General features: G+C 48.4%; 1 protein-coding gene across 3 annotated transcripts in view; it reads left to right on the top strand.

Moving 5' to 3' along the window:
- Positions 1–12,288, top strand: part of FLOT2 (flotillin 2) — a 15,436-nt gene extending 3,148 nt beyond the window's left edge. The window contains exons 2-11 of one of the 3 annotated variants that reach the window (XM_006925019.3): positions 2,131–2,212; positions 7,334–7,424; positions 8,428–8,551; positions 8,989–9,107; positions 9,231–9,344; positions 9,442–9,561; positions 9,650–9,864; positions 10,276–10,459; positions 10,752–10,901; positions 11,015–12,288. In XM_006925019.3, coding sequence (XP_006925081.1) covers positions 2,131–2,212; positions 7,334–7,424; positions 8,428–8,551; positions 8,989–9,107; positions 9,231–9,344; positions 9,442–9,561; positions 9,650–9,864; positions 10,276–10,459; positions 10,752–10,901; positions 11,015–11,053 — 1,238 coding nt within the window. In that variant the 3' untranslated portion in view covers positions 11,054–12,288. Of the gene's footprint in view, positions 1–2,130; positions 2,213–5,244; positions 5,336–7,333; positions 7,425–8,427; positions 8,552–8,988; positions 9,108–9,230; positions 9,345–9,441; positions 9,562–9,649; positions 9,865–10,275; positions 10,460–10,751; positions 10,902–11,014 lie in introns of those variants that run through there. The other 2 variants (XM_015599338.2, XM_025041665.1) reach the window with 2 other exon arrangements.
- Positions 12,289–19,167: the final 6,879 nt, after the last annotated feature.

The following is a 19,167-nucleotide window of genomic DNA, read 5'->3' as shown; positions in this document are numbered from 1 at the left end:
CTATCCCACCCCACCGCTACCACCTCCTCCCCTAGCACATTGAAAAGTGCCCTGGAGCTGGCTGGAGGCAGCCATGCCGCAGCCCACACCAGGCCAGAAGAAGTGGAACAAGCTGTGATTTTTTCCCCCACCCCCTGAACAAGCTGTGATTTTTGACCATCTTCCAGTTTCACTGGATCCCGAGATGGTTTAGGTTTCAGATTGACTGCTTGTCCTTAGAGGCCTCCTGCACCCCACTCCCCAGAGCAGAAAAGCCTGCAACAGCTTCCATTGAAAAGCAGCCCTATGGACAGGTATTTCCACCACAGAGAAAAAGAGATTTAAGACCTCCTCTTCTCACTTCTACTCACATGTAGGCCGCTCTTTGCTCCCTGGACCTCTGTCTGGCCCAGCTATTTGCACACTGTACACAGCGGCAGCCCCAGGACGCTGAGTAGGCCACCCAGTGAGCAATCTCAGATGCCAGTTCTCGAACCTGACAGGCCCTCTGCACTTGTAGGGTCTTTGTTCCTTTGCCTCCACCCATCCAGAACTTGTCTCCAATTCGTGATTCTCTCCATTATCTCTGTTTCCGTTGCTGACTTTACCACCCACCCAAACCCAGACTCTAGCGCTGCACCAATATGGTAGCACTAGCCACAGGTGGCCACTTCACTTTAAATTCATTAAATTCAAATTTCATTTCTTCAGTCATACCAGCCACATTTCAAGTGCTCAGTGGCCACCTGTGGCTAGTTGGCTGCTATACTGCACAGCACAACTGTAGAACATTTCCACTTGCACAGAAAGTTCTCTGGAAGTTATTCCCCAACGTTAGCCACCATGTCTTGCCTGTATCACTGCAAGAGGCTTCTACCTAATCTCTGACCCCAATATCTTCTTCCTTGTGAAAAGTGGTGTTTCTAAAAAGGAAATATAATTTTTTTCTCTCCCCAGTTTAAATCCCTGTGTGGCTCCACCATATCTCTCTCTCTCTCTCTCTCTCTCTCTCTCTCTCTCTCTCACACACACACACACACACACACACACACACACACACACACAGGTGTTTGGCTTGATACTTGAGACACTCTATGATCTCTCCCCAGTACCCCTCCACCCCCACCTTGTTCCCTGCCATGGACCCTCATGGACACGGTACCTCAGCTACTACTCTGTGATCTCTCCCCACTACCCCTTACCCCTTGGGAGGCAATAATCTAAGGCTTTTTTGAAAATCCAAGTTTGTGAATGCAGAAATGATGAGACCCACTGGCTTTTTTCCAAATCACATTTCCTTTTTTTTTTTTTACTATACAAATCACACTTCCTTTGAATCATGTTTCCTGTACATATCTGCACTACAAGTGAACTGCCACTCTAGCTTTTATGAAAGTTTTCCTGAACTTGATGAGTAATTTTGGCATTGACAAGAGAGTTTGCAATAAGAATTTCAAGACTTGATTTTTCTCCTTTCTGTACAGAGAGCATACTGAACATGTCCACAGCATGAATCTGGGGCCAGGCCAGATTCAACATTCTGTTTAGTGGATAGTTTCCAGGAATCACTCCCTTTTTAAACCTTTTCCCTTTTCACTTCTCCCATCGGTACCATGAGTTGGCCTTTGTTTTGAGGCCTTGCCTTCTGCATCTGCTCCCACAAGAGGAAAAAAGTCACTCTGAACCCCTGAGAATAGAGAACCAGCTTCACTAAGATGTATCTACCAGGCATGAGCAAGGCTCCCACCTTGACTCTCCTCTTTCAAGATAGGACTTGTATCTTCATTTCTGTGTCCCTGGTACAGAAAATATTCTGCTTGTTTGTTGAATGAATATCTGTATAGTTGAATGAAAGATGGAAGTTTTTTCTACTCACTCCTGCCCACTGACTTCTTCTGCTCCCTGAAAGCACTTACATTCTGAGCTACTCACTGGATTTCTTCCTTTTTATGCAAATTGTTTGTCTACCAAACTAGATTCCCAGGCCCTGAAGGGCATGTCTCACATTTCTGAGCATGTAACTCAGCACCTGGCAACCCATAGAGGGAGTTGTCAAGTATCTGAGCAGATAAAGGCCCAGGGTTGTTGGACAAATGCGGGTAGACAAACACAAGAGCTGACTAACCAGCAGTACTTTGCTTTGCTTTCCAGGGGGCTGTTGTGGTTCAGACTATAAACAGTATGTGTTTGGCGGCTGGGCCTGGGCCTGGTGGTGTATCTCCGATACTCAGAGGTAAGTGCCTGGGGCCTCTGGAAACTAGTATCTTGGTGGGCAAGGGAGAAAAAGGTTTCTAGCCTTTTCCCTTCACTCCACAGGTCAGCTAGAGCATCTGCCACTTGCCACATTTCATTCTTGGGGTGGGGGGTCTCCTAAGAAGCAGACAGAATGGGTCGCTCAGGGATGCTAGAGGTCTGTCTATGGGCATCTCCTTAGTGGATGTGTTTTTTTTCCACTGGAGGCATCACTTCTGTCCCAGAGAATTCAGATTCCTGCCCAGGCAGAATCCTAATGCCCTGATTCTAGTTCAAAGTTATTCATGAAGCCTTAATTATACACCCTGTTTGGAGTGGGTTTGGGAGGGAGGAAAAGCTGAAGGGACCTCTTACGTGCATCCTCACTTGTGCAGGCTCTGAGACAATGCAGGTAGAGGTAAATAACAGAGAATGAATTTACAGTCTGAAGTGGCTCTGTGACAGCAGCTGGTTAGAGACCAGGGGTGGGGATCTAAGGAATTGGTAGCAGGGCCAGGCAAGAAAGGTCTGGACCTCTTAAATCAATCTGGAAAGACTAGAGGAAGGGATATTTTAGCTCCCCAGAGAGCCCACCACCAAGCTGTATCTGCAGGCTACCCCAGAGCTCCTGGTAGAGCCAGGCTTGGCTTGGACCTTTCCTGTCACCCTCACTGCCTACACAAAAGGAGATGAGACATGCCAGCCACCTTTCCACCATCACCCCCTTCCTGATTATGGAAGATGGGGGAAGGGGCCCAGATCCTTCTAGTCCAGGACCCAGGCAACAAGGGCAGCAGAGCTGTGAAGGTGTGCACATGTGGGGGGCATGGGCTATCATCCTGAAGGGGAAGTGATGGAGATTCCAGTGGAAATCCCCCCCAGCCTCAGCCCTACCAGTCAGCAGAGAGAAGCCCCATGACTTCACTGAGCTGTTAGTGCTTGGGGCTCCAGGGAGTCTGAGGGTGTTGGCTAGGGTCAGGGGCATGGGAAACATGTTACACTTTTTAACTTCACTGATTTCCCAGTAACCCCCTCCACTCTCCCATCTCTCCCTTCCTTTGTCTGAGTGGAGGGATCTTGGGTAACTCTTTTGGCCCAAGGCCGGAGTGTCACAAAGTAATACTGGTCACAGCTTTCTCTCAGAAGGTTCCTAGGCACTCCTGAGTAGTCCAGTTGGTCTGTCAGAAAACATGGGGCACCCTCTCTAGAGACACTGCCACCCTACCCCACATGCCATGCAGTCCTGGGATGACAGAATATCTTGTCCAGAACACCTTGACATACAACCAAGCCTGGAGAGTTTGCCGCTTGCCCAGAGACCTATCCTGCATGAGCTTTCACTGCTAAAACAACAACCCTGCAGCTCCACATTCTTGGGCCCCGCTCCTGCTTCTTGCTCCAAGAAACAGAGCCCCAAGACAGGGCCAAGCTCCCATGACAACAGATTTGGAAGTGAGGAGTGGAGGGCCTTGTACCTTGCTCTAGGAAACTGATGTCACACACCCAGGCTCAGCATCTTCCCTCTGGTCCCACTTGCTGGGCAGTCTGAGTCTACAGCCCTTCCCCTTCTTGGACCCTGTCCTGGGGGCAGCCCCTTCCCTAGTCTGCTTGGGGGACATCCCCACAAGCTGAGGCCTTTATTTCCCTAGGCTAGCAGGAACCTCTCAGGTCAGAGTAGAGGCTTCTAACCCAGCCTGGATCCTCAACCTCCCTTTTGAGGTACTTTCCACAGCCATCCTACATTTCACCCACCCTTAGTGTCAGCCATTCTTCTCCAGGCTCAGTGAAATCCCTCCTGCTGCACTTTGCTGTTGCATCCTATACTTTCATGAGGCCTGATGTAGGCACCACTCTCCTTGCCTGAGCAATTCCTCTACCTCTGGCATCTGAGCTGCAGCCTCCCATCTTCCCTCCTTCCTTCCCTCCCTCTCTCCTATTTCCCTCTTTCCTCCTTTCCCAGAAGAGAGGTTGGTGGGTTCCTGTCTGAACCAGGTCTAGAGTCCTCTCAGGCCCATGGGTGCTTAGTGGTAGGGGCTTGAATGAAGGCAGCCTTTTGCACATCTGCATGGCCAGAGTCCCCAGGGCTGGCATGTACGAGTTGAGGTGGGGGTCCCCTTTTCCTCCAACCCACCTGCTTCTCCAGCCTCAGTCTCTGTCCTTCCTTTCTCTGGTTCAGGGAAGCCTTCCACGCTGTTCACAGCCTGGCCTCTGCCTGGACCACTGCCCTACACACACACACAGTCATGCACACACGCTGCTCTAGGGAGGCTCAGCTGGGGTCAGCCAAGTAGCTTTGAGGCACCTTATTTTCTTTGCCATGACTCTCTCCTCTGCCTGTGCCCAACATTGGAAATTCCAAAGTGAATTACTCTGTCATCTCCCAGGGTATGTCATGTCCCTGTGAATATTCTGGCAGGGGCACACTTTCTCCCCCAGCCTTCCTTGACACACCACCACCCCAAAATTAGAAAATCCAAAATTTTCTTTGGGCTTTTCTGGCCCTAAATTGTCTTCTTAGTGACATGTAGCACAGACCTTGAGAGTGTGTGCCCCAAGCAGATTCGGTATTTGCTGTGGCTCATCAATCCCCAGAGTGGCCGCCACCTCCCAGTTTCTGAAAACACAAGTTTGCCTGTGTTTGGAGGGTGGACTTGAAGCTAAGTCTCTCAGATCATGCCAGAAACGTCCAAGGAAAGAGAAGTGATGAGCAACCCGGGTGCCCTGCACACAGGTCTCCTGACCTCAGATCACAGACCCAGGGCATCAACAGGCTTTTCCTCCAGCCCAGCAGCTCCTCCTTGGAAGGGTATGGGGACTAGAGAAGAGACCCAGAGGCCTCAAGCCAGCAAAGACAGGTCTTTGTCCCCCTACAGCCCTAGGCTGCGCTGGTAGTGGGGGGCTGAAATATGGAGAGCAACCCTGCCCCCAGGCATCAGGCATTGGTGCTTATCTGGTAACCACTGTGTGTATTTGCTGTGTCCCCTCCTACCCCTTCCTGTCCCTGCCTCTCCCTACCCCATGGCTGCTTCTCAGACTGTCTCTGGAGGTTATGACCATCCTGTGTCGCTGTGAGAATATTGAGACGTCGGAGGGGGTCCCGCTATTCGTAACAGGGGTTGCACAGGTAATAACCCACCTGCTTCCTCCTCTGTGTCTAACCTTCTCTCTTCCTGCCCTGTGGGGCCTAGCAAGAAGGAGCCAATGGACTCCCTTCCTAAGAGTATGCCTCCCTCTCCTCTGCTTCCACTTCTGCTGCTCTGGAAGCTCTGCCAAAATCTACCAGTGGGTATCCTTAGATGCCAAGCCTAAATTGGGAGTAAGTCGAGGCAGGAGACACAGGCCCTTATGTGACAGAGCTGAGCTGTCTGGGTGGGGAGGGTTCAGTCCTATCTACTGCTGAATTCCTAGTCCTCCAGGTACCATGGAGCCCCTTGCTAGCCCCTTCTCCAGGCTGACACCCCAGTGTCAAGCCCTAGCCCTCCTCCTTACAAGGCCAGAAGATGGGTCTCATGGGGAGTTCTGGTCACCAAGCCCTTTGGCCCCCTTCAACCTCTTTGACAGGCCTGAGCAAGAAGAGCCTTGGTAATTCCCTGCCCCTAATTCTTTGTTGAGAGGCCTTTGAACAGATTTCTTGTCACTAGGCTTCAGTTTCCCTGTTGTGAAATGAGAATGATGCCTTCTCTGTGCCTTGTAGGGATATTGGAAAGACAAGTAAAACGATATGAGGGCACTTTGGGATATTTGGCACAGAAGTGCTAGAGAAACCCAGGCTTTATTACGAATACGATCTTACTTTGAAAAGCAAGTGACCTGGTATCTCACTCTTCATTACCATGTAGCAGTAGCTGGTGAAATCCATTCTTAAGCCAGAGCATTTAGTAACTGTGGGTGCTAATGTGTAGGTTCCCATCTTCATTGCTTCATTCATCAACTCTCTGTTGAGTGCCTTCTCAGTTCCAAGCACTACGAATGCTGGAGTGAACATCAGAAAGGCCCTGCCCCCTCAGAGCCTGCATGCTGGTGGGTCCCCAGGCTGGAAGAGACCTAAGTGTCGCCTTACCTACTGCCTTACCATGCATGAAATTGCCCTTCAGCCTTCTCAGGCAAAAACTCGACACCACCACTCCCTTCCTCACCCATCCTGCCATCTAATCAGGAAGGGGACTCCCCATCTCATCTGCCCCTTGTAGCCGTGGGAGGGCAGGCTTCCGCACAGAAGTCTGAGAAGCTCAGAGCACCTTGCGTGGAATGGGCAGAGCCCTGGCTTTCTTTGGCACCCATCTAAAGCAGCCCTATTCCCCCTCCAAACACACTACTCTACTTGAAATAACTGCAAATGCCCAGGTCCCTTTTAAGCTTGGTGATATGGACCCTTTAAGCCTCAGACTGTCTGGACAGAACAAGTCTTTCTATGGTTAGTGCTCCTTGGACAGGAAACTCTGGTGTGGCCCCAGCCCTCATTCCCCACTTGACCACCCCTGGGGCCCAACCCCTGAGGGTAGGCTTCACACCTTAGCCTGTTGCCAAGTAGAGGGACTATGAAGCACTTATCTGGCAAGGGGCAGATGCAGAATCACTTCCTCTTGACCCAGCAGTGGACATACTCCCAGCTGGCCAGGCCACCAGGCAGAGCTTTTCTAGGCAGCTTCCTGGAGCATCCCAGGGTGCTGAGCAAACCCAGGGATCAGATGAGGGCCCCCAAGAGAAGTTTAGCTGGCACCCTTGGACAACTTAAAGAGCACAGCCTGGAGTACCAGCACTTACTTGCTATCCCAGGATACACACACAGCTACACCTGGACTCTTCCCCAACCCCTCAACCAGACCACTGCAACAACTTCTTCTCTACTTCCTTTTCCCAGTCTTCAAGCCAAGCTGATTTGAACAGAGGACATGGGTAGCATACCCATCCTCCTTCCTCTGGAGCCACCAGTACCCACCCTGCCCTGCCTTCCCACCTATCTCCTCACATTCTCCCAACAACCCCTTGGGGAATCTTCCCCACCCTCCTCCACAACAGGACCCCTGGCCCATCCCAGCCGGAGCAGTGAAGTATTGGACTCTTCCCACACCACAGGCCCTGGGCCCCCAGACCCATGTCCCTGTTTTGCATTTCTTGGCAGGATTTCCCTAGAGATTATGACGTTGCAGCCCCGCTGCGAGGACGTAGAGACGGCCGAGGGGGTAGCTTTAACTGTGACGGGTGTCGCCCAGGTATAGTAACTCAGCAGCCCCACGCATGACCGTTGAGCTCCCTCGTCCCATGCTGGGGTTGGGGGGAGGGGAGGAGAGGACAGCAGCCAGAGGCAGTTTCTCTCCAGCACCCCTGCCCCCACCCCCCTTCCAAGAGAGGGTCATTGCCACTGGAACATGCTCACTCGGCCCTTGGCCACCCAGCAGGACTAACAGATACCCACTTCTCTCCTCAGCGGGCTCACGAGGGACAGAACCAGTGCTGAGGGCTCCTGTCTAACTAATCCCACCCCATTCTTTGCAGGTGTCGGAAATGCCAGGCCCCAGAATCCAAGCTTTTCCTGTTGCCTGGGTAGGGGGCTAGAGGGGTGGGGACCAAAGGGTGAAGCCAGGTGAGGCAGAGCAGCCCTGGGCTCTGGAGTCAGAGGTTGCATTATATTCCTAGCTCAGTGCCTGGGTGAGGGGCTTTCCGCCCTAGTCCACCTCTCGACTTCATGGGGTAGACAGATTAAACCATGTTTTAGGCCTCTGGTGAGGGGGTTGTTGGCCTACTACCTTGGGAAGGAAAGGCAGGAAGATGCCTACCCTTGGTGGCAAGCCCTGGACCTGTTCCCTGTTCTGTCCAGGTCCTCTTTCCTAGTCTGTCTCTCTGTCCCTATTGCTCATTGTCCTTTTTATGTTCTCTGCCCCTCAGTCTACAGGTCTCCCACTTGTGGGAAGCCTGGAAGGGAGGATTTGGCTAATGAGGGAAAAATGAGTGGGCTGGAGGGGTTGGGGGGACGAGCCCCATATGCCCAGGAGAGAGTCCTGGGGCTGCCAGTGAGGATGAAATTTCTCTGTGAGAATCCCTTGTGTGCTATCCCCACTAGAGGCCTCAGACAGACTCCACCCCATCCCCCAGCCCCTAGGCCTCCAGGTCTGAAAAAGGAGGGGAGGGGCATAGCCACCACCCTCCGCACCTGGGTCTGGGGCTTTCATCTGCCACCCTCCAGCCTGGCTCAGGTGCCTCTGTGACCACTGGCAGGTGAAGATTATGACAGAGAAAGAGCTCCTGGCTGTGGCCTGCGAGCAGTTCCTGGGCAAGAATGTGCAAGACATCAAGAACGTTGTTCTGCAGACCCTAGAGGGGCACCTGCGCTCCATCCTCGGTGAGACTCTCCCCAGCTCAGGGACCTCCCTGCTGTCTTCGAGGAGCGTCACAGGGTCCCCAAGCCAGGGCCAGAGAGGGGTGCAGGGTGGGGCAGGGGGATCCATCAGGCCCACCAAGGTTTCTAGATGAAAAGCCAAAACATTTTCCCTGAAGTATTTCCTTTCAAAACTTCAGATGACTTGAGTGAAAGGGAGGGCATAAGGGTGGGGGTGAGGGGCTGCCAGTCTGGTCAGGCAGCTAGTACTGCTTGGAATACTTTTCTTCATCCAGCCTGGACTCTGCAGATGGATGATAAACACGGTTAAGAAGAAACCAGGAAGACCCAGATCATACTGCACAACCCCTGTATACCCTCAGACCTCTACTTGCATGCCTCCTTCTTTTCCTAGCTGGCTGGGCCCCTGGGGAGTCAGCCCATGATCCCTCTGCCCCCAGGGACCCTGACCGTGGAACAGATTTATCAGGACCGGGACCAGTTTGCCAAGCTGGTGCGGGAGGTGGCAGCCCCAGACGTCGGGCGCATGGGCATTGAGATCCTCAGCTTCACCATCAAGGTGTGGTGTGGTGGGAAGGCTATAGCCCCCTGTGTCCTTCTGGGAGTGGGAGGGAGGCTTGGCAGGAGGGGCACCTTTGTGCCTATGACTGTTCCCAAGGATGACTCCCTTTTCCCTCCCCAGGATGTGTATGACAAAGTAGACTATCTGAGCTCCCTGGGCAAGACACAGACTGCCGTAGTTCAGAGAGATGCTGACATCGGGGTGGCCGAGGCCGAGCGGGATGCAGGCATTCGGGTATGTGGGCTTTCCCATTCCCAGAAACAGGGTGCTCAGGGGTGGTGGTACCATAGTTGCTAAGAGAACCCTCAGCACCTGCCCCTCTTGTTCCCAGGAAGCCGAGTGCAAGAAGGAGATGCTAGACGTGAAATTCATGGCAGACACCAAGATCGCTGACTCCAAGCGAGCCTTTGAGCTGCAAAAGTCAGCCTTCAGTGAGGAAGTTAACATCAAGGTGAGAAGCTATAAGGCCCCTGGGTTGGGGCTCATGGCCTAAGGCTTGGTGGCCAGGCCTTGACATACTGACCACACTTCTGCCACAGACAGCAGAGGCCCAGCTGGCCTATGAGCTACAAGGGGCCCGTGAGCAGCAGAAGATCCGTCAGGAAGAGATTGAAATTGAGATTGTGCAGCGTAAAAAGCAGATTGCAGTGGAGGCACAGGAGATCCTGCGTACAGACAAGGAGCTTATTGCCACGGTGCGCCGCCCAGCTGAGGCCGAGGCCCACCGGATACAGCAGATAGCTGAGGGTGAAAAGTGAGTGCTGCTAGGTATTGGGCTGGGGCATTAGTCAGGCTCCTCTGCCATGCATGCTCCCCTCTCCCCACTCTCCTGACCACAGTTTGGAAACTAGTTCCTCTGTCCCTGTGCACTCATTTTGAAGAACACGAGATTGTTGTTAGGAAAACTGACTTAGATAAAGGAGATGTGAAGACCTGGTATAGTGTTTGGCCCAGAGGGCATCCTGGTTAATTACCTTCCTCCATTTGCATCTGGGAGCCCATAGCCTCTCCCTGGCCAGAGCCAGAATGCCAGCGCACCCCACTTCACAGATTCCCCCACCCGACACCTGCAAGAGCAGAGGGCTTAAGGGTTTGTGAGTCCCCAGGCAAGGCATGAGGGACCCCTGGCACTTCCCACTGATTCTGCCTGGCCTGGACTTCCTAGGGTGAAGCAGGTCCTCTTGGCTCAGGCAGAGGCTGAGAAGATTCGCAAAATCGGTGAGGCGGAGGCATCAGTCATCGAGGCGATGGGCAAGGCAGAGGCTGAGCGGATGAAGCTCAAGGCTGAGGCCTACCAGAAATACGGGGACTCCGCCAAGATGGCCTTGGTGCTGGAGGCCCTGCCCCAGGTGAGGCTCCCACCCAAGGCTGGGACTAGCTAGGCATGTGCCAGAACTTTTTGGGGCCTTTTCAGGAACACAGCAACAGGTGGATTAAATGGGGGCGTACTCAGCATGGGGCAGGAACCCTACAATAGGCATAGGCTTGTCCCTGACTCAGTGGGCCTCCCGGACCATGGCTTGCAAATAGGGGCCACCCAGGCTGCTTTGGGGTTAGTGTGAAATGGAGAAAGGAAGGAGAAATGCTGAACAGAGTAGGTGGACTGAACCAACCAAGCTCTTCTCCCACCTTACATCCTAGATTGCTGCTAAAATTGCCGCCCCACTGACCAAAGTTGATGAAATTGTGATCCTCAGCGGTGACAACAACAAGGTGACATCAGAAGTGAACCGACTGCTGGCTGAGCTGCCTGCCTCTGTGCACGCCCTTACAGGCGTGGACCTATCTAAGGTGTGTACCTTGCTAGCCACGGTGGGATTACCTGGGCAGTCTGCTGGACTGACCCAAGCGAAGTGGTTGTGGGCCCCGGAGCCACGGCCTCATGGCATCTCCCATTCTTGCAGATACCCCTGATCAAGAAGGCCACCGGTGCACAGGTGTGAGGCTCCTGAAGGCCCACACCTTTCAGCAGCCGCCCGCCCCTCCCTTCAGCACCTGTTTTAATACCACAAGGACAACGGGAACGTTACTGACTCTGGTGCCTTATTTTATAGGAACCAGAAGTGCTGTGTGTTCAGGCCTTCTTTTCTCTGGCTGTTTTCCCTTCTGTCTCTGTCTCCTTTTCTTCTTCTCTACCCCACACCCTCACTTTCACTGCCACATCCATCTGGTGTGTCTCTTCCACCCTCATATTCATGTACGTATGTCTCTCTTTTATCTCTTTTTCTCTCTTTCCTCCTACCCACCCTCTACACTCATCATGTAATTTAAGCTGAAGATGTTTATTATAATCACTGTCTGTCTGTGGGGGGTGGTCCTACTGCCCCTCAGAATCTTGGTGCCTTGAAGTTCTCTGTGTATCTGTCCTCCTCCCTGTGGCCCTGGCAAGAGCTCAGCATGAGTGCAAGGGGTCTGGGTAGGACAGTCCTCTCTCCTCTCCTGGCCTGGACTTCTCAACCCCAAACCATACCCTGGGAAGCCCTCAGCCTCACCCACTCTAGCCCCTCTAGGCCTAGGTAGCTGTGGCCTACAGGCCCAGAACCATTGCCTTCACTTCACCCCTCCCCAGCCCCAGGCCTACTGTCATACCTTACCCCTCCCCTACCCCCAACCCCAGGGGCACAGAAGCAAGGCCTCCTGTTTATAGCAGCTCCTTCCGTTTACTACTGCCTTAGGAGGCCCTCGCTTGTGCTCAGGGAAGTCCCCTTCATGGACATGTCCCTGCTAGGTGGAGTGAGGCTTGGTCCTAGTTCTGCTAAGCCTTTCTGGGATCAAAGTCCAGCCCTGTTGGGGACTAGAAAGTCCGTAGACCTTCTTCCTGCTAGGGCCACACTGTCCTGGGTATTGGGCTGGGCCCTTCCAGCGGGCAAGGCTGTGCCAGCCCCATACAGAATTGAGTGCTGTAGACTTTCTTCCTGGCGGGAGTGACAGAATTCCAGCCATGGGGAAGCAGCCCAGTCCTCTGTCTCCTTGCTCTACTGGAGGCAGAAGAGCACAGGCAACCTGGCAGGGGTGCTTTGGGTATCCTATGGTCCCAGTCCCACACCCCTGGCCCTGGCCCTGGCCCAGCCTGTGTGGCTGTTCCTGCATGTGGATGCTGCATGTTTGGTCTGGGGCTTGGATGCTGCACTGCCCCACTGCCTGTCCCTTCTGGTAAAATAAAGATCTGTTATGCCTATGCCCTGTATTGTGTCTTCTGTGAGGGGAGAGACTGGAACCAAGAACCAACCAGGTGGCCCTCCCACATACCCCTTCATCCTGAAGGTTACACTTTTCCTGTCCTTCCCCACCCTAGCCACTGGGGGGCATCAGCACACTGGCCTTGCCCCCAATAGCATCCTGGGGCAGGGTGGCCCAAGCTGCTGAGGCCAGACCTGAGCCCTAGGAGACCTGACTCCATTGCAGGCAGAAGATGGAGGGAGCTGCCAGGTTCGCTACACCTCTGTGCTTGTCCTGAGCCCCACTTAGTAATGGAGCCCACAACTCAGGCTTAAGAGCATGAACTCTGGAGTCAGACAACTTGGGTTTAAATTTCAGCTCTGTTGTTTATTACCTGTTTATTACTTAGATAAGTAACTTCATCTTTTGGGGTTTCAGTATTCTTATTCATTTTACAAATGCTGTGTGCCAGGCATTGTCCTAGATGCTGGAGAGACCACAGTGAACAGAACAAACCCACAGCTTTTAGAGCTTACACTCAGGTAAGGGAAACAAAATAAGAGATATTAAATACGTCTACAGTATGTTAGATAATGGTGTGCACTAAGAAAGCAAATAAAACTGAAAGGAATAGGAAGTACAGGAGGGTGAACTTTAAATTTTAGGGTGTTGAAGGAAGACCGAAATGAGAAGGTAGTGTTAAAGCAAGTAAAGGAAAGAGCAATGCAGAGGAAAGAGCTTCCCAACCAAGGACCCCAAGGTGGGAGTGTGTTGGGCATGATCAAAGAACAGCAAGGAGGTCAATATGTTTAGAAATGAGTGAGTGAGTGAGCAGCGGGGAAAGTGGCAGTAGATAAGGTCAGGATGGACAACCTTAATGAGGCTTGTTTTCAGGTCATGTGGAACCTTAATGGGGCCTATTTTGGCCTTTGGCATGGAAACCACTGAAGGGTTTGAAAGAAGAGTGATGTGGTCTGACACACCTGAAAAGATCATTCTAGGCACTGCGACAATACAAGGGAGAAAGAAAATCATTTCCAAAAATGGTGCTGGAACAACTGGGTTTGTATGGGGGACAAAATCACAACCTCCATCTCACTCTATATACAAAAACTAGTTTGAGATGGATCATAGACCTAATATAAAAACTCAATCCATAAAGCATACAGAATAAGGGGAATGTTTTTATGACCTTGGCATAGGCAAGTTTCCTAGGATAAAAACAAACAAAAAACATAAATAAAAAAATTGATAAATTGAACCATCAAAATAAGTCGTGTCTATCAAAATGAACTTAAGAAAATGGAGAAACAAGCACAGTCAGGAAAAAATATTTATAATATATATATATCTAACGAAGAATTTCCATGTATAAAAAGAGCTCCTACAAATCAATAATAGCAAGACAACCCAATAGGAACATTGCTCCAAACACCCTAAGAATAGAATGAAGAGGGACAAGGGAGGCAGTGGGAAGACCAGTTGCTTCTCATCAGTATTGCAATAATACAGGTGAAATATGATGGCCACTTTGACCAATAGGGGTGGTGAGAAGCACTCAGATGTTGGATGTATTTTGAACTGACCAGAGTTGCTGACTGAGAAAAAAAATGAAATAAAAAAAAATGCCTCCAATATCTATGAATTTGAAGATTCAAGTATTGTAAAGATACCAATTTCCCATATTGGTCTATAGAGTCAGTACAACCCCAAGAGATTTTGAATTGACAAACTAATTCTGAATGTTATAGAGAAATGCCAAAAGCACAAGAATAAGCAAGAGAAACTTGAAAATTAGCAAAGTTGGAGGATTTAAAGTATCACATATCAAGACAATTCAAAGTTCAGTTGTTAAGACTGTGATTGACATGGGCACACAGTAGACCAATGGAATAGAATAGAGAGTCCAAAAATAGACCCACACTTGTTTTATGACAAAAGTGGCAATGCAGAGCTATGTGGAAAGGACAGTCTTTTCAGTAAAAGATACTGGCTATCTGTGCGGGGCAAAAATGGTTCTTGATCCTGAACCTCACATTGTACACAAAATCAATCCCAAATGGACTGCAGATCTAAATGTGAAAAGTAATAAAATGTAGAAAATAACAATATCTTCATGACCTTAGGATAAGCGAAGATTTTTATACTAACATGAAAATAACTATAAAAGATTAATAAAACATTAAAATTAAGACTTTATCAAAGGACACATTAATCTCCAGGGAATTACGCTGAGTAAAAAAATGTCTATCCAAAATGTGGACATACTATATGATTCCATTTGTATAACTTTTTAATTTTTTATTATGGTAAAATACATAGAATAATAGACAAATGTTGGGCTCAAGCCCTACACAGAAAGGCCAACAGATGTATGTAAACTTGTAGAAGATTGTATTTTGAAAGGATGATGGCAACATTATCTTCTATTCCACATGTTCTCCTTACAGTGTGATTTTGACAGTCCTTATTTTGGCCTTGGGCATGGAAACCACTGAAGGGTTTGAAAGAAGAGTGATGTGGTCTGACACACCTGAAAAGATCATTCTAGGCACTGCGACAATACAAGGGAGAAAGAAAATCATTTCCAAAAATGGTGCTGGAACAACTGGGTTTGTATGGGGGACAAAATCACAACCTCCATCTCACTCTATATACAAAAACTAGTTTGAGATGGATCATAGACCTAATATAAAAACTCAATCCATAAAGCATACAGAATAAGGGGAATGTTTTTATGACCTTGGCATAGGCAAGTTTCCTAGGATAAAAACAAACAAAAAACATAAATAAAAAAATTGATAAATTGAACCATCAAAATAAGTCGTGTCTATCAAAATGAACTTAAGAAAATGGAGAAACAAGCACAGTCAGGAAAAAATATTTATAATATATATATATCTAACGAAGAATTTCCATGTATAAAAAGAGCTCCTACAAATCAATAATAGCAAGACAACCCAATAGGAACATTGCTCCAAACACCCTAAGAATAGAATGAAGAGGGACAAGGGAGGCAGTGGGAAGACCAGTTGCTTCTCATCAGTATTGCAATAATACAGGTGAAATATGATGGCCACTTTGACCAATAGGGGTGGTGAGAAGCACTCAGATGTTGGATGTATTTTGAACTGACCAGAGTTGCTGACTGAGAAAAAAAATGAAATAAAAAAAAATGCCTCCAATATCTATGAATTTGAAGATTCAAGTATTGTAAAGATACCAATTTCCCATATTGGTCTATAGAGTCAGTACAACCCCAAGAGATTTTGAATTGACAAACTAATTCTGAATGTTATAGAGAAATGCCAAAAGCACAAGAATAAGCAAGAGAAACTTGAAAATTAGCAAAGTTGGAGGATTTAAAGTATCACATATCAAGACAATTCAAAGTTCAGTTGTTAAGACTGTGATTGACATGGGCACACAGTAGACCAATGGAATAGAATAGAGAGTCCAAAAATAGACCCACACTTGTTTTATGACAAAAGTGGCAATGCAGAGCTATGTGGAAAGGACAGTCTTTTCAGTAAAAGATACTGGCTATCTGTGCGGGGCAAAAATGGTTCTTGATCCTGAACCTCACATTGTACACAAAATCAATCCCAAATGGACTGCAGATCTAAATGTGAAAAGTAATAAAATGTAGAAAATAACAATATCTTCATGACCTTAGGATAAGCGAAGATTTTTATACTAACATGAAAATAACTATAAAAGATTAATAAAACATTAAAATTAAGACTTTATCAAAGGACACATTAATCTCCAGGGAATTACGCTGAGTAAAAAAATGTCTATCCAAAATGTGGACATACTATATGATTCCATTTGTATAACTTTTTAATTTTTTATTATGGTAAAATACATAGAATAATAGACAAATGTTGGGCTCAAGCCCTACACAGAAAGGCCAACAGATGTATGTAAACTTGTAGAAGATTGTATTTTGAAAGGATGATGGCAACATTATCTTCTATTCCACATGTTCTCCTTACAGTGTGATTTTGACAGTCCTTCCAATTATAGGTAGAACTTATGCCCCCTTCCCTTGAAACTGAGTGGACTTTTGTGACTATTTAGGTCAATAGAATATGGTAGACTTGATGCTATATGACTAACGAGGCTAGCTCATAACAGTGTAGCTTCTGCTTTATTAGTTTGAATACTGTCGTTAAGCTTTTAGCTACTGTGTAGACAGTCTGACTGTTCTAAGGCCACTGTGCTGTGAGGAAGTCCTAGCAAAGAGACACACAGATAAACCCTGAGCTACATGAAAAGAGAGATGCTTGGCCAGCCCCTAGCTCCTCCAGGCCCCATCTGACTGCATCTCATCTACATGACAGACCCTAACCAGTTCTGCCCACCCAACCTCCTGAAATCCTGATCTCTGAAACTGAGAGATAGTATAAGGAATGTCAGTTGTTTAAGCTTCCAAGTTTGGGGATGATTTGTCACAAAACAATGGAAAATGAGAATAGCACGTATAATTTAATTAATCATCAGGGAAATGCAAATTAAAACCAGGATGAGATATCACTACATACCCACCAGAATGACTGAAATGGAAGAGTAACAATACTAAGTGTAGGTGAGCATGTGGAGCACTTGGAACTTTCATATACTGCTGGTAGAAATTTATGTTGATACCACTACTGTGGAATTCTGTTTAACAGAATCTAGTACAGCTAAACATAAGCACAGCCTTTGATCCAACCATTCCACCCCCAACAGAAATATACATACAGGTATGTACAAGAATGTTCATTGCAGCATTATAAGTAATGGCCCCCAAATTCCAACAATCCAAATGTTTACCAATGGTGGAACGAATAAAGTGTAGTACATTCAGGAAACTAAATACTACACAGAAATGAAAATAAATAACTGATAGATGCAACAACTTGAATCTCACAATGTTGAGAGAAAGAAGCCAGACATAAAAATACATCATGAATCAGTCTTTTATATAAAAAGCAGCCAAGATAATCTATGGCATTAGAAGTCAGGATAGAAGTCAGCTTTGGAGAGGAAGAGGGAGGTAATTGTGAGAGAGGACACAGGAGGCTCCTGGGACTGTCTAGAAACGTGCTGAGAATGTTCTATTTCTTGATGTGGGTGGTTGTTAAATGGGTATGTTCACTTTGTGGTAATGCACTTGAATGTATGTTGTACTTCATCAAAGATAAATTGCCTCCAATTTTTTGGCCTGTCTGGAAGAATGGAGTTGCTATCTACACACACATGGAAAAAGCGGTTGAAGAAGCAGATTTGAGGTGGGATCAGGACCTCAGTTTTGGGTGTGTTAATTTTAAGGTGCCTATTAGAGAAATTAACAAGTAGGACATTCACTCTAGAAATTAGTTTAGGGGAGAGGCTTGTCCTGGACCTGTGAATTAGGGAGTCACCAGTGTGTAGATACTATTTAAAGCTATGGGACAAGAGAAGATCAACAAAAGAATGAGTGTAGGTAATAAAGAAAAGAAGTTCAAGGATTGAGCCTGGGGCTGTGTACTGTTGGGGTTGTTGTAAGGACTAAATGACAGCTCATGTTAGCATTAAGCATGGCACTTCGTGAGCTCAGCATGTATCAGCTGATATCATTTGGCAGTTGGCTTATAAAGTCCTTTTGCAGGCATTTTTAAAAATTTTCCCACTGATTACTAAAATGATAAAATGAGTTGTACTTATTTAATCCCTGAGTCAACCTTGTGAAAAGTTATTGCCTTGTATTTTATACAATGAGGAAACTGTGAAGCATGGAAGTGAAAGAACTTGCCTAAGATCACTTAGTGTCAGCCAGAACCAGGAATGGAAGCCAGACTCCCAGACACTGAGGCTCCTGCTCTTTTTACTACTTCCTGTTAACCTTCAGAAAAGAGGAACTGGGTGGCTGTGTGGGGCCCAACTAGGAGATGATCCTGGTTAGTCTGAGTGTCAGGGACAGTGGCTGACCAGAGGAGATGACCAGAGAGGCCTCAGAAAAGCAAGAAAACAGGGGCCTTGCTGAAAGAGGCTTGAAGGATGCTGGAGAAGAGAAAGATGTTTGGGGCAATAATTTGGGGGTAGAGGGAGAGAGGTGATGTATTGATACCTGTGATAAAGCCAATGGATTCTGAGATTAGGGAGAACCAGGCCTCTGTCCCCAGAGCCTGGAACCAGCCTCAGGGAGGGAGAGTGAGTAGTATAGGGCCTTTTGTCCAAGCCCTTTAAGTCCTGCCCAGACTGTCCATCCTCATTTGGGGCTGCCATGGACCCAGGATGGAGTGATAGAGGGCCTTGTGTGCAGACTTGATTCCTGCAGGGCACAGCTGAAGCTGTTCCCAACTTCCTGTGCTCATGACTCCAGCCTTGAGAACTGGGTCTGGGGATACAGGTCCTACTCCCTTTCTCTACTATTTCTAGGCCCTGAGCTTGAGGGCCCAGCACATAGTGGGTTAAGGGGCCTGGAACCTTTGCCTGAAGCGGGGGAGGGCAGGGAACTGTCACAAGGAGCCTTGTCTGGTCTGATAATCCAGGCTGCCTATCTCTTCCACAGCAGCTGTGAAGCAGACAGGTTGTCCTGGCAGGGAGGGAGGGAGGTAAAGCCCTGGCTAATGGCGGGAAGGATTTGAGGAGGGAGGGCCACCTAGGCTCCCTGGGATCCTTTCTCACCCAACAGCTACCTTTAGGACTATGCCTGGAGACTGGAGAGGTCATGGCCCAAGTCATGGGGGTTCCCACTGACCCAGAGAACAGAAACTGAGAACTGCTGAACAGACTTAGGGAGGTGTTGATTGTAGTCTATTTCTGACTATATGTGTGCTCAGGCAGGTAGGCACTATCATGTGCATGTGCGTTATGTGAGTGAGCACACATGTCCATGGGTACATACCCCATTGGGGAGGATAAGTAGGGA

The sequence above is a fragment of the Pteropus alecto genome, unplaced genomic scaffold (genome assembly GCF_000325575.1).
Source record: "Pteropus alecto unplaced genomic scaffold, ASM32557v1 scaffold98, whole genome shotgun sequence".
Lineage (NCBI taxonomy): Eukaryota > Metazoa > Chordata > Mammalia > Chiroptera > Pteropodidae > Pteropus > Pteropus alecto.
The sequence above is the reverse complement of the archived record's forward strand: the minus strand, read 5'-3'. Positions and strand labels throughout refer to the sequence as shown.